Source organism: Gallinula chloropus, assembly GCF_964237585.1.
Source record: "Gallinula chloropus genome assembly, chromosome: 21".
In the NCBI taxonomy this organism is placed as follows: domain Eukaryota; kingdom Metazoa; phylum Chordata; class Aves; order Gruiformes; family Rallidae; genus Gallinula; species Gallinula chloropus.
The window spans coordinates 10,113,569-10,128,270 of NC_140106.1; the positions used below are offsets into that span (position 1 = coordinate 10,113,569).

General features: G+C 43.1%; 1 protein-coding gene across 1 annotated transcript in view; it reads left to right on the plus strand.

Moving 5' to 3' along the window:
• Positions 1-5,205: 5,205 nt before the first annotated feature.
• The window catches only part of SLC23A2 (solute carrier family 23 member 2), a gene marked incomplete at its 5' end in the record, with an annotated part of 29,806 nt that continues 20,309 nt past the window's right edge, over positions 5,206-14,702 (plus strand). Inside the window, 4 exons of the mRNA XM_084273834.1 lie at positions 5,206-5,337; positions 6,233-6,331; positions 11,828-11,944; positions 14,057-14,214. Of these exons, the coding sequence (XP_084129960.1) occupies positions 5,206-5,337; positions 6,233-6,331; positions 11,828-11,944; positions 14,057-14,214 (506 nt within the window). The remainder of the gene's footprint in view (positions 5,338-6,232; positions 6,332-11,827; positions 11,945-14,056; positions 14,215-14,702) is intronic.

Sequence of the window (14,702 nt, forward strand, 5' to 3'; positions counted from 1 at the left end):
CATGAATCTGAGAGCTAATTGAAAATTGTAATGAAGCTGTCACCTTAATTTGATTCTCACCTCCTTAGTGTATGAAGGAGACTGAGCTCTCTTGGCTCTTTGGCCATCTGTAAAAGCCAGGGAGGTCCTGGGCTGGATCTGACATCGTTCCTTCCTCGAAGCAGTGCAACATGTGCTTACCAGGTGGCATACCTTACATGAGTGCTCCTGGAAGCTCTTCCATCAGTACACTCTAAAGAATGTGCTGTTCCATGGCCAGCTTGTTTTATAACCACGCCTGCTTGGCTTCCTTGACAAGTATTTCCCCTGCCCAGCAGTGCAGAGCCACCAAATATAGGTCAGTTCCTCATTTGCCATGGTCGAGAAGAAGACCACGGGTATTCATTAGCTGGTTAATTCTGTTTGACACTTCTACACTAAGAGATCAGAGGGAACACACCTGGGATTCTCCTCTCAGCTTTTTTGCCAGCTGGTTTACCTGTTTCCTTGTCTCCTCCAGCAGAACTTAAAAGAGTTTGAGGGAAAAGCGATAGAGCAAACCACAACCAGCCAGTTTCCATTTGTCTTTGCAGACAGCTCTGCCACTTTATACAGCAGTAAAACATTTGTGATTGTTCAGCAGTTTCTCACTGTGGTTTTAGGAGGTGTGATAACAGTTTGAAGATGCTGCCCACCCCATTATGCAGAGCAATAAATCGGGCCACTTGAGTTGTGTTCAAACTTTTTTGCCCATTGCTTGTGTTTGTGTGCTCAGCTTTATGCTGGGTTACCTGTCTCCTGCCCTCTCCAAGCAGCTGCACAAATGGATATGGAAAGTCTCAAGGATTTTGACCAATATTTTTGTATGGTGGGCCTGGCTCAGTTGATAGAAGCTTGAGAACCAGTTGGAATGTAGAAAGACATTAATGATTTTAGACACTTTTTAATGTTAAGTTTGGCAAATAAAGAAGTTCACAGAGCGGCTTCCCTCTTAATGCTCCTGGGGGGATTTGTACACTTTGGGAAAAAAAAAAGGACATTTTCAGAGTTGAAAGTCATTATGGTGATGAGGGGGGGGACGACCTGAGGTCCAGGCTAAGCTTCTTCCAAAGGGTTAACCCCTAGGTCTGCTTATGCAAATGTGGGGTGATTAGTGACATTTATTAACAGTATATCCTGAATATAGCATGCTTCCCAGTTCTGGGGCAGCCAGTCTGACAGCACCTGAGCAATTGTTGACTCTTCTAATGGATGTTTAAAAATACAAAAACCTCAAACAAACAGAAAAGCCCCAACAACCCGTTGGGCCAGTCCTGTTGCAGTCTGGAGGTCAGATGGGTTTTGTTTTCCCCAGTGTTTGCTTTGCCAAGCTCTGGATTCAAGTGTTAACGGCCCTCAAACAGCACTGTAGAGATGCCATCACAGCAACTTACCTTTTAAAAAACATTATTTCATTTGTCTTTTACAGTAGTTACTGGGTATTCTCAGAGTAATATGGAAAAGCAGGGAAATTGTGGTTTAGCCAGAAACTCTATCAAATGATGCTGCTCTTAAAGAAAACAATGCATGCAAGAGAAAAGGCATGTATATATTACTATCACCTACTCCTTTATTGGGGTTCATGGTCCATTTTTCTTTTTCATGTTAATAAGCTATTAATGTATATCTGTATCTTCTGTCCTGCCCAAGTTAACTCTTGAATCCAGTAAGAAATGAGTTCTCAAGTTCTTTTTCAGGCAGACTTGCATACGATTTGGTGCCTTGTGAAATACAAGCTTTTCCTGTGGCTGTCTTCATACATGGGCAAGTTTCTCTGCCAGAAAAACTGTTCTGTACTTCACTGAATGTTTTATTTGTGCTAGAGGTTCCAGAGTAATGACTTGCAGGCAGAAACAGCAGTAAGAAAAAGGGAAGTATGTTTAATGACAGTCTTGCAGTGTCTATCTCCATCCCTGATGGGTTTTATAGCTCTCTCTTTCTTTCACTGAACTTTGAAATGCATTGTCACTTGTTCCAGCAGAACAGGAGCTCCCTTGGTGAAACAGAGAAAGTGGTATTAGCAGCAATGGAAATGCAGAATGTTAAGAACTCCCATGTTGTGTCAAACCAGACATCCCATAGCTTTGTGTCCTGTCCCCACGGTACCAAACCTGGAAGATTTATGTGGCAGAGGAAAAGTGATCATGCCAAAGATGCAGAGTGGCCTTTTCCCCAGCTAGAAGGGTTTTCCTCCCATGAACTTGCACCTGGACTATCCCCTGCAGTAGGCTATTTGTATTGATACTAATCTTATCTAAAGCATTGTAAACCCATGGCAGCTTTTGGCTTTCCTGGGTTAATCATGTATGAGCAGTAAGATAATTTGGTATAGAGAGAGGTGAATGTTAATCAGTGTCCTGGTGGAAATATCACTTCCAGCTTTTCTGTTTGATCCACAGCGGTAGATAATTCACTGTACTGTGAGTACCAAGCTGATGGTGAATGAATTTTATCTCTTTTTACATGACTTTTCAGATTCTGATCAGTTAGATTTGTTAGGGAGAGCTATAACATGCCTGAGTCATCTTGTTTAGCTATGCTCAGTTGGTGGGATAAGAGCTCAGATAAAGCAGAATGGTATCTTTCAGATAACCTGATCTTCTGCTGCTGGTTAAAGATTTCTGTTTCACTTTGACACTTCTGATTGCAGAATAAAAGTTTGCTGGAAATACCTGATTATCCCCTGTGCCATTAAGTGCAAGCTTAATTACTGAGTAGAAGGAAGAGGAGTTTGGAAATTTGTTCTTGTTTTCCTTGCTGTACACACACACACACACTCCCTCTATAGGAAAAGCAGCAGATGAGGCTGGCTTTGCCTGTTAATTTGGCCTCATCACCTGGGAGCCCTCATCCAAATGCTGTGCTCCTTCTAGCTGTTGTGGTTCAGTTAGCACAAGGCACAGCTTATTTGAGTGCTCTCAGTCTCCAGAACAATCCCTGGGCTGTGACCACATCTTCTTTGAGAAGATAGCAAGCAGCCTTACTGGTTTGCAGTGCAAAGTGAAATAGGATTAAACACTCTTTTCTTTTTTGCATCAGTGGAGATGCTAGTTAATGCTAACTAAGCAGCTTACTGTGCCAGAGTACCTTAAACCAGACCTCCAGAAGGGTGGGTTTCCCATGGGTGTAACTCTTAAACTGGTGTTCTCTTGGCATGGCTGCATTGTTAGGGAGGTGTAATTCTGCCCTTTCCCTTTTCCTTTCCAGTCTGAGGTGACAAAGCTGCCAGACTAAACTACCCCTGTCTCCATCACTGATGTTCTTGGAGAATAGACTGTCTACAGTGACAGAAAAAGGCCAGTTCTTTTCTTTTTTTTTCTTGTGGGCTTGAAAAAAAATCCCTCTTGCCTCTACAACAAAAACAAACAAAACCCCTTCAAAACAGCCACCCCACCCCAGCCACCCTCACGGCCCCCAAACCCTCCACTAATACCTCTCTAACCTGTTGCAGTCACCTCTCAGACCTACATTAGAAGCTTTGAGATGAACAGTCCCATAGAGATTTGAGGAGGCATTATCTCCTGTGCACCTCAGGAGCAGGCAAACTAATTAAAAGTTGCTTTTGAAGGGGAAAGTCTGTGGTTACTGTAAAAACAGGAATGCCCCTATTTTTTCTTTCAGAACCACATGATGGTCAGTACTTGAACTAGACTTCTTCAGTCCTAAGTTCAAGTGAGAAATTCCTAATTATGCTATCTTAATATTTACTTTAAGAAACAAGTCTTAATTAAAACTTCTTTGAAGACACTGCTTTCCAGTCAATTCAGATTTAATTAGGAGTATCTCAGTGCCCTGGTAGTATTTCTTCCTTATGTGTATATTTTTCTCTCTTGCAAAGTTCCATTGCTTTGAAAGATTAATATCTCTTCCACCTCAAGTAACCAGAATTTTCCAGCAAATGGGCAATTAACAGCTATTAAGAGGTTCTAAAATATTAGCACTTAGTAATTTTTCAAACAGTCCTAAATTGCCCCTAGCAGAGGGGTCTTTGTCAAGTGTTATTATTACTGCAGTTACAGTTGATGTTGGAGCTTCTGGCATTTCCCTGAGCAGCATTTTGGAAGGGAGGCTTAAGAAAAAAAAACCCAGACCATACTTTTTTTTGCTTTCTAATAGATATGTAAGTGTGTGTGTTTGAGTGTCCCTTAGCTGTGTTTCCACCTCTAGCAAGGAAGTTGAAAATGCCATTAACTTGCATTTTTTAAAACATCACTTTGCAGTGGGTTTTACAGCTCGAGTGTGTTCATGGTTGTGTGGAAAATGGCACTTGATGTGATTTTTTTTTTATTTTTTTCTTAGGTTCTATCATGTACTTTCATCTGTAGCTGAGCTTGTTCCATCCACAGCCCTCTGCAGCTGCACTTTCTATTTTGAAGCTCAGTAACCACAGGTTGCAAAACTTTGTTTGCTGCAGAATTTGCTGTGGTCCTGTTGGAAACTTTAGGTTCAGATCTGATAATTCACATTACTTTAGTCTTGGAAATGGGAAAAGTGAGGAGGGCTGTAGGTTGGCAGCTCTAATGTAAGGAGCAAATGTGGGAAAACTAGACTGAAGTGGCATATCCAAGAAAACAAAAGAGAACTGGGAAGCTGTACAGTCTTTCCTGTTCCTGTGCCAGAACAGCAGTGATACTAATCAAAATGCAGGGTTTTATCCTGAAGCAGTTGCTTCAGCATCATCAGGCAGCTACTTTGAACATCCCTGGAGTGACTGGGATAGTTCTGCTGGAGTATGGGTGGACTTTGTTCCCAAAAAGTACTATGGAAATGACTGTGAAGTTGAAACAAAACCAAAGTTTAAATATACTACTACTAATTGAAGACCAAGAGAGAAGAACAAAGATTCCCATACCGAAAGGATTTAAAACATCACCTGCTTTATCTTTAAATGATAATCTGCTCCTTATCAAATAAAACTGGAATGATAAAAGCTGGTGAGTCATGAGTGTGAAAGGGAGGGAAGGCTGTGGAACATGTGTGTTTGTACATACAGCTGAGCTAATCAAGAAAAAATGAATTTCTCTTCAATTCTAGGTGCCATTGATGCTAATGATACTTAAAAAAGCAACCCTAATGTCCCAGCTGGATTACTGAACGCTTGTGTGATTCCTGGAGGTGCTGCTGTTTAAATCAAAATCGTCCTTAGATCTTGGCCTGTGATCCCAGAAGAACCCCTTGGGGTACTGTATGCAAGTCCTTGACGTCCTGGAAACCATGGGGATTGGCAAGAACACCACTTCCAAGTCAGTGGAGGCAGGGGGCTCAACAGAAGGCAAATATGAGGATGAATCTAAACATCCCACCTTCTTCACTCTGCCTGTAAGTAACACCTGCAGGTAACACCTACACAGTCAAGCTCAGCATGAATGGGTGAATTAATCCTTTGTTCTGTCAGACAAAACCTTTATTTACACAAGTAGAGGAACCTCTTCTGCACTTGTTCCTGTTTATATGTAAACACGGTCAGTTGTGTTGTCTAGAGTTATTTCAGGGCTCTGGTGCTGTTTGCAGGATGTGCAATTCCCCAGGCAGTTTGTGATGAGAACAATTAACTGTCCTGCTGCAGAGTGCACCAGCTCCCAGTATGTCCTGAGTTGCTTGACTGAGAATAGAGGGCAAGTGCTTGTGTGTCATAGAATCAGAGTGCTTTGGGTTGGAAGGGACCTCAGAGATCATGTAGTTCCAACCCCCTGACTATAGGCAGGGACACCCTCACTAGCCCAGCCTGCCCAAAGCCCCGTCCAACCTGGCCTTGAACACCTCCAGGGATCCTGGGGCTCCCCCAGCCTCTCTGGGCACCCTGTGCCAGGGCCTCCCCATCCTCAGAGTAAAGAATTCCTTCCTCACCTCTAACCTAACCCTGCCCTCTGTCAGCTTGAAGCCATTAACTTAAATTTTCAGTTCCATCATTCTGGTGCACGTCTGCCTCTTAGGAACTCTTCCAAGTGGGTGGAGGTTCCTCTCCACCCTCAGTTGACACCATCCAGGCTCTGAGGATGCCTTTCTGTAGGTGATTTCTCCCAAGTTTCCATATATCCCCAGCCATGCTGTTACAGGAATGATTGCTTGCCATACTTATAATGTTTACTGACAAAGTGTCAAAGGCAGATGTCAAGTACCAAAGGACAAAACCAAATCCCCTGAGGTATGATTACAGAGAAAAAAACATTTATTTTAAGACCTTGTGTTCCTCTTTTTTGGTTGTATTTTGAAGGTTGTGATAAATGGTGGAGCAACATCGAGCGGTGACCAGGATACAGAAGACACAGAGTTGATGGCCATCTATACTACAGAAAATGGCATAGCAGAGAAGGTATGTAGCAGTCTTCTCTTAGGTTAGAACTTAAAAAACAAGTTCTGCTGTTTGTCTGCACTACTTTCACTTGGCTGAGAGACTTTCTTTCTCTAATCAAACATGCTGACTTGCAGATTCACATGGGGCTTGGGGCAGTTCTGTCCTCGTGACTTTTCCGGTCACACATTCTGATTGCAGAGCACAGGGAATGATTCAGCAGATGTTAGAAGCAGTTAATGCACTTTGACCTGGCACCAAAATTCATAATATGCAGTTTCTTGATTTCATTTCCATGGTCCTTTTGCATGGTTTCCCTGGTCAGGTTGTTTTCTTTCATCCTTAACTTTTTCTGCATTTAGTCAAGCAAACTTGTGGTGGTGAGCACCTTCAAAAGTGGGTTCTTTCCCACCCTTTCCCTTAATTTCTTCCAACTTCATAAATTTTTTCTAGTCCCTTTTCCAAGTAGAGGGTCACTTATTATTATTGATGGCTTTATGAATGAATTTTTGTCATTCAAGAGACCAAATTTTGGTCAAGAGACCAAATGAGTCATTCATAAAAACCCTTGAACATTTTTCCTTTGGATAACAATGATCTATATGAGCTTTTATTTTAAAATAAGGAAGAGGATTAAAGCTGAACATCATCTTTTTCAGATGTGTTTATATCTAATTGACTTTGTTGTTCAGCCTAATCTGCCAAAAAGCCTCAATTTGACCAAATTTTTCAAATGTCAGACCACAACTCTCTTGGTTCCAAGCAAAGAGTGACATGATACTCACTTCTTTGAGGCTGTAGCTTCTGTGGAGTCGAGGATGATGTCAAAGGCTGTAGTTAAGTTTTTCTAACTCAGACATCAAAATTCACTTCTGAATTTCAAGTTTATGATGTACCCTCACCAGGGATTCAGACAGAAGTCTGCTAGAGCTAGGTTTTAGAAGAACGTTAGGAATGCCACACTGTGCCTCTGTATCCTCTGTCTCTGGCAGATAACCCGTCTGTGTGTCTCAGATACATCTGCTATCATGATAGTGCTGATACTGGAACAGACAGATGTTGGTGACTGCATGTGTCTGATTTTGGGAGCATGCTCAGACTAGTGTGGGAAGGGACAATCTGATAAAATTTGCCTTGAGCAAAAGGTGTTGGGATGAAATTGTGCAACTCAGATTAGTGATCTCCAGACATTAAAGCATGTCTTCACAGCCTGTTTTACCAAATGTACATTTTCCTCCCTTCCACTTCATCAGAACTGTAAATCATAGAATCCCAGACTGGTCTGGGTTGGAAGGGACCCCAAAGATCACAGAGCTCCAACCCCCCTGCCACAGGCAGGGACACCAACCTCCAGCCCTGGAGCTACACAAGGTTGCCCCAGCCAACCTGGCCTTGAACACCCCCAGGGATGAGACACCCACCCCCTCTCTGGGCAGCCTGTTCCAGCCCCTCACCACTCTCTCCGTAAAAAAACTTCCCCCTAATATCTAATCTAAACTTTCCCTCCTCCAGCTTCACTCCATCCCCCTTGTCCTGCCAGTCTCTGCCTGTAACAAGCTGATTCCCCTCCTGTTCCTCTACTCCCTTCAGGCACTGGAAGGCTGCAATGAGGTCCCCCCACAGCCTTCTCTTCTCCAGGCTGACCCAGCCCAGCTCCCTCAGCCTCTCTCCATAGGGGAGCTGCTCCAGCCCTCTGAGCATCTCCGTGGCTCCTCTGACCCCTCTCCAACAGCCCCACATCTTCCTTGTGTTGGGCCCCAGCTCTGGACACAGGACTCCAGCTGGGGAGGGCAGAGCAGAGAGGGACAATCCCCTCCCTGTCCCTGCTGCCACCCCTCTGCTGATGGAGCCCAGGATCCCATCACCCTTCCCAGCTGCCAGAGCCACTGCTGGCTCATGGGGAGTTTCTCACCACCAGAACCCCCAGGTCCTTCTCCTCAGGGCTGCTCCCCAGGAGCTCTTCTCCCAGCCTGTATCTATGTCTGGGATTCCTCTGGCCCAAGTGCAACACCTGACACTCTGCAGTGTTGAACCTCATTGGGTTCACCCAGGCCAACTTTCCTCCTGTCAAGATCCCTCTGTATGGCTCCTTTCCTTCTGTTGTGTCAACCACACCACTCAGCTTGGTGATGGGTAATAATTCACCTTAAAGAGACCATGAGCTTTTAGTCAACCAAATCTGCTTGAGTTAAAGCTTTGCTGTGGCTTACAGTGAAAGGAGGGGCTGTAGCAATTAACAGCCTCATGAATTAAGATAGCATTTCTGGTAATCTAGGCAAACCTCCAGCTTTTCACTTAAAATAAGTGTGTGCATGAAGCCTGTTTGCTCTTGGCTTTCCATTCTCCTTGAGAGATCACTCACCAAAAAAAGCAACCAAAAGACTTTGAATGAAAAGCCTTTAACAAAGGGGACTGAATTGTACTTAATTGCTGGAGGATGCCCAGTGCTTGCATTGTCTGCAAGCTGAAACAATAAACTATTAGCTCAGATGAAAAATAACTGCATTGCTGCAACTCTGGTGATTATTGCTTAGTAGAATTAATGTGAATGTGTCAGCTGGTATTTACCTAAAGGTCTTATTCCCCAAAGTTAATCAGTTTTCTTCTGGTCCTTTGCACTAGTACTTGTTAATAGAGCCTTCATCTTGCTTTTCACTTAAAATAAGTTGGAGTTTCCTTCTCTGGATTGTGGAATGGCTTTGTTGGTTTGTGTTGAGTTTTTTCACCAACATTTTGGCTCCCCCTTTATCTCTGTCTCATCCTCCCCCCTGTTTATAATTATTTGGTGCTTTTAAAATCTTTGTGTTCTGCCACCTTTGGCCAATTAAAAGAATGAGCCTCTGATGGTTATCTTACTCAGAAAGGTGCAGCTTGTTCCCAGCAGCTCCCTGCAGCATGCCATGGTGAACTTGGCAAGCACCAGCACAGAGTCAGTGTGTTAAACCAGCAGACACACGCTCGGGATATGAAAGGGCCAGTGGCTCCCCAGTGATTTATCAACAGGATAGCCAAGCCTCACCCTACCTCTCAAATTCCTCCTTGTTTAGTCTTGTGTCTCCTTTATGTCATTTCTCTTTAGCCATTATCTGCTAAAGGTGTGATTGAGGTGTGAAAGCTGCTCCTTCCAAAGCAGAAAAGGGCTCACTTTTGGGAAGGAATGAGGAATAGCCTGGATATTTTGGCTTTTTGATCCAGCCACTTTGCTTGATAGGACAGATGTTGCTGCAAAAATTGTGCCCTCAAGTTCAACCTATAAATTCAGCCTTCTAAAGGAGAGGTTAGCAGTTATCAGTGTGTGCCAAAAGAGTTTTCTCCATGCCATGGATGAGTTGACTTGTTCTGGGCCTTGGTGCCTGCTGATGTTTTTTGTTCTTTGCAAACAAGTGTAGGCATCAAGGCAATCCCAGCAGAAAAGCTCTGAAAGGACTGATACACTAGCTGCACATGCCATGGTCTTCCTGCTGCAAACAGGTCATAGTTGCTGATTTTTTTCTGCCCAAAAATGAGGGGGACCATGATATAATGTGGTATTTCAGGTGATATTATATAAGGTAATAGCAAGTGAAAAAGTAATGTACTTGATGCAGACTCATCAGACCTGAGAGGAAAAATTAGAGTTTGATGCTAAGTGGAACAACTAGGTAACTACTGGATATTGGTCTAGCAAAGTTAAGGTAGAAAAGAGGCCAAAAGATGGGTTTTCAGAAAGGCAGGGGTCAAAACAGTGCACTCAGTCTTCTCAAATCGCTTCCTGGATTTTTAAACAACCTGATTTCCTGCAGGGGAACATAAAAAGCTTTGAAAATCCCATTTCTGCTCTTCTTTGGAAGGAATGATGCAGGTTGCTCTGTGCAGAGTGGTAGGTGTTTTGTCTTTTCTCACTGCAGTCAGGTGGGGAACTATCCACAGTTCATTCTCCTGAACTTCTGCTGCTACTTAGATGGCCTCAACAAGCCAGTGCTGATGTGATTCATGAAACAAACAGTTTCTCCTGATGTCTCCCTGTTCCTGCCTCCTGGGCAGATGTTGTAACCATTCTTACTCTTCCTTTGTGATCTCTGCCTCTCTGTGTGTGAGGAGCTCTTAGTCAGAATGTTGAAGAAACGGGCAGTATCACTGGGGAGCAGAGTTCTCAGATGGAGCATGGGGTGCAGGGAACTTAAGGGGAGGTAATTGTACACACACTTCATCTATATTTGCCTTTTCCCTCTGTTTAGGATGTGCACCTTACTGAAGCTGCTCCTGGTGAGCAGATTGCTTTGTGCTTAGTGTTGTTTAAAGGAGTTTTCTGAAATCAGTGTTTCTCTATTTTGCTTTTCCATGTAATACCCTCAGCCTTTCCATAGCAGTGTGGTCATTCACACTCCCTGAATTTGAATTAACCCACTAGCAGTTGCTTTCCCAACAGAAATCAAGGGTAAGAGGGAAGTACCATGAGTCAGTTTGGCTTCCCTGACCTTGTAGATGATGATAAGCTAAATGGGTTGTGATTACACAAGCTAAAACCATGGACATGTTGTGATTTAAAAAAAAAAAAATAAAAATTTAAAGAACTAAACACCATTTGAGGTGAAATCACGAGTCTGGCAAAGTTCCTAGTCTTTGTATAAGGCTACTTCACATGAGTTTGTTATGTTCTAGTGTGGATTAGGTCAGAACACTAGTTATATAAGGTATTTTTTGGGTAGTTGAGCTGAAATGATAAAATCTGATACTTCCTCCTGCTTTTGTTGTTGGTAGTTGGGCTCTTGGAGCATTGTGGGTTTGTTCTCAGGAATTTCAAAACCAGAGAATTTGAATGAAACGATTCCACTTCGTTGTAAAGAAGAAATGAAATGGGAATGTTTCACTGGAAAATCTGCAGGGATTCTGTAGACATGTGGTCAGTTGTCTGTTAGCTCCCTGCAAATCAGGGCAAGTGGTAGCCCAGGATGTGGTCTCACTTCAGTTCCTGTTGGTTTGGAGGAAGTCCCCATGACTAATACAAATTGACCATGGTTTATACTTGGTTATAATGAGTAGCATTTTTCTTGACTGCTTGAACGTGGGGTGGAAGCAAAAATAATAAATCTTGAGGCTAAAAAAAGGTTAGCAAAGACTGAAACTGAGTAAGAATCAAGTGGGGGAACAGTTACCATAACGAGGAGCTTCCTTGCCTGTGATGATTTTGGTCTCTTATGCAAGGATAGCCATTCTGCTTTGAAATAGCCTTTTTTGGGCACCTTCTGGCTGCCACATCACTTGTATCATAAGCAAAAGCAAACGATGGTGTGGGTATAAATAAGCCAGGAATGGCTTAGAAGTCAATGTGGTTGAGACAAGTTCAGTAGCTACAGCAGATGAGCTTGTTGTCAGAGGTAAAAGGCTTTGCAAAGCTAACATCAGCATTGCTCTGGGGGTACTACAGGAGCCTTGGAGTGCTTGGGAATGGCCATATTCAATTTATTCATATGTGATGATAACCTACTGTGGTTTTTTGTGTCCTTCCCAACTCTTCTACCCTCCCTATCCAAACAGAGCTCTTTGGCAGAGACCCTGGACAGCAGTGGCAGTTTAGATGCACAGAGAACTGACATGATTTACACTATTGAAGACGTTCCTCCTTGGTATCTCTGCATATTTCTGGGGCTACAGGTATGTTCCAAAACAATAATGTTTTGCCCTGTGACTTTAAAGTTTGTCTGGCATTTTCTGTGTAGCTCATTGCATTCTTCAAATGTGGGAGTGTGGGAAGAACAGAGTTAAGATAGTTTCTTCTGAAGTTGATTACAAAGTTTAATGTGTGTTGAGATTCACTTCAATATTTAGCCTCCTGCTGTGTTTAAGGGTAACCCAATATGCCCAATTAGTCATTACCAGCTCAGTCATGTTCCCTGCACTGAACTGTCATGATTGGGGTTCACAAATAACAAAATCCTCCATCAACCCAGTCACATTCCTGGACCTACCACGGCCACCTCAAAGGAGATGGGTTGTGTTCCATGAGCACGAACACCACAGGCTCCACTGAAAGAGGATTTTATTCTAGTGACAGACACACAGATTATCTTTGGATAAATTCACTGTCTGCAAAACATGAGTAAATACTAAAGGTCTGAACTACCAACGTGTTAAAAGACCTACAGTAACTCTGTAGAGGTTCCTGAGTTTGCCAGGGAGGCACTTGGTGTGACCAAGTGTTCAGACCTTACCCAAAGGTGTCCCGATGGGGGGAAGAGAAGCTCAGCCCGTCGACTGGTTCCAGGGATCAGGGTGAGGAGCAAGGGTGTCTTCCCTGGCACAGTGGAGTCTTCCCTGATATATCTCAGATTTTGGGCTCTTTTTATGTCATTTTTTATCTTTAGGGTGGAGCCTGAGGGACTCCAGTCATACACCTTTATTGGGATTGGTGTGAAATTCTCTCACCTCATGTACAGATCAACAAAATTGATGGAGGTGGGGTTTGGTATTATGCTGCTATTATAATTCAACAAAAGGACAGCATGTTGTGGGCCAGGGACAGCAGGGATGCAACTTCTCAGTTCCATCTTAACCCTCAAGTTCCAGTGTGGCAGTGGCATCTGCACTTCGCTCCATCCTCTGTGTCTCAGGATCAATGCATCGAGCTCCCCTGACATTATTCACCTTCAGGAATGCCTCAGAACTTATTCCAAAGGAGGATGTTTAGGATCTTTCTGGCAGAGTGGGTGCCTGGCATCTCAGCTGCTTATCACCCTGGGATGTTCTGTAAATGTTGAGCCTTTCATAACAGGGTTTAACTTTTATATTACTGTTACCTCCAGTCATCACCCCACACCTCCTACGCTGCTGTTAGTAAATAAGTGAGCAGTAAGCTTCACGAGGTGACATCTGGCACCTCTGGAATTAAAGATGGAGAGAGATAAAGTTTTAGTGCTGAAATCTTCATTATTAAAACTGCTACTGTCTCCATTTCAATTCTGCAAGCTTGGGAGCAGCATGCTGGACCTGGAGGGTTGGCAGTAAGTTGGGCAGGGAAATTCCACACCCCTTGGAGTTCAGCGTGTGCTTTCTGCCATGAGCAGGACTACAGAGGTGAGCTGGACCCTACAACCAGCTCAGCCACTCACTTGTGTGAAACAGAACAGCTTGTTTCATCTCCTTTCTTTCTCAAGTGGTGATAATATCTGTCCCACAGGAATGCTGAGAGTTTGTGGATATTTGTAATGTTGAGATCCATTCCAAAGCATCCTTTTTATTTCTGCCTTTCCTCAAGGACAGGCAGTTCTGGTGGGATTATATTTTTACTTGCACTGTGGAATATGGAGACTCTTGTTTGTTTGCTTGCTTAATGTATTTGGATTAAAAAAGAATTAATGAGTACCCAGCTTCTAGTACTCCATAGCTTATTTGCAGCCTAGTTTGTATGTGCTCTGAGTTCATTTGTAACTAATGGTTTTTCACATGGTTGAAGGTGAATGGAGTTATTTCTCTGCTTTTCTGAGTTGGAAGCTGTTTCCAGCACAGTTACCTAGATACCTCCTCATCAAGAACAGTAGCTATGTAAATAACCTAGTTTATCTTACAGAAATAGCCATCATTAGGAACAGGCTTGTGGGAGCTTCACATGGAAGGAAAATACATGAAAAAATGCTTAGGAGGAGCAAGGGAGAGTTTTGCTGGATGATTCAAAAGCCAAAATAGCTAGTGCCAGCAAACAGATGGTCATAAAGTGATTTATTTCTTAATATTGGTTGTAATATTAATGAATCCTTTTTCTCTTCACAGCATTACTTAACATGTTTCAGTGGAACTATAGCAGTGCCCTTTTTGCTAGCAGATGCCATGTGTGTTGGGTTTGACCAGTGGGCTACCAGCCAGTTGATTGGGACCATTTTCTTCTGTGTGGGCATCACTACATTGTTACAAACAACTTTTGGGTGCAGGTGAGATTTGACACTTGTTTCTTAATTGGTGAGATGGTGATAAGATTAGATATCTGTTGTGATTTCCAGGATGCTGCCTGAAATCCAAGAGGTCGTCTTATTTTCAAAGGATAAACACGAAACACAAGATAACAGGTCAAATACAGGGCGGTTAGGGAAAGTTGTTTTGGAAAGCTGCTCCCAAAATAAGGTGGATCTGAAAGCAGAGGAGGCATTCCAAGGGTAAGAAAACACAGCAGGGGCAGGGAGAGGGAAGGAGGAGGGAAAACCTTATGGACAGAGAAGGTAGAAGTGTTTCTAGTGGATAAGAAAAAGTCATACTCCTTGGTAAAAAGTAACTCATTTTGACAGATTTTATTAGTCTCATGAATGATACCATATTCCAGTTAGTATTTAGGTTGTCCTACAGCAAATTGTGTACTTGTTCCTGTAAAATACTTGTCAATTTATAGGAGTGGGGAGAAACTGAGGGTAACATTTGAACTGGC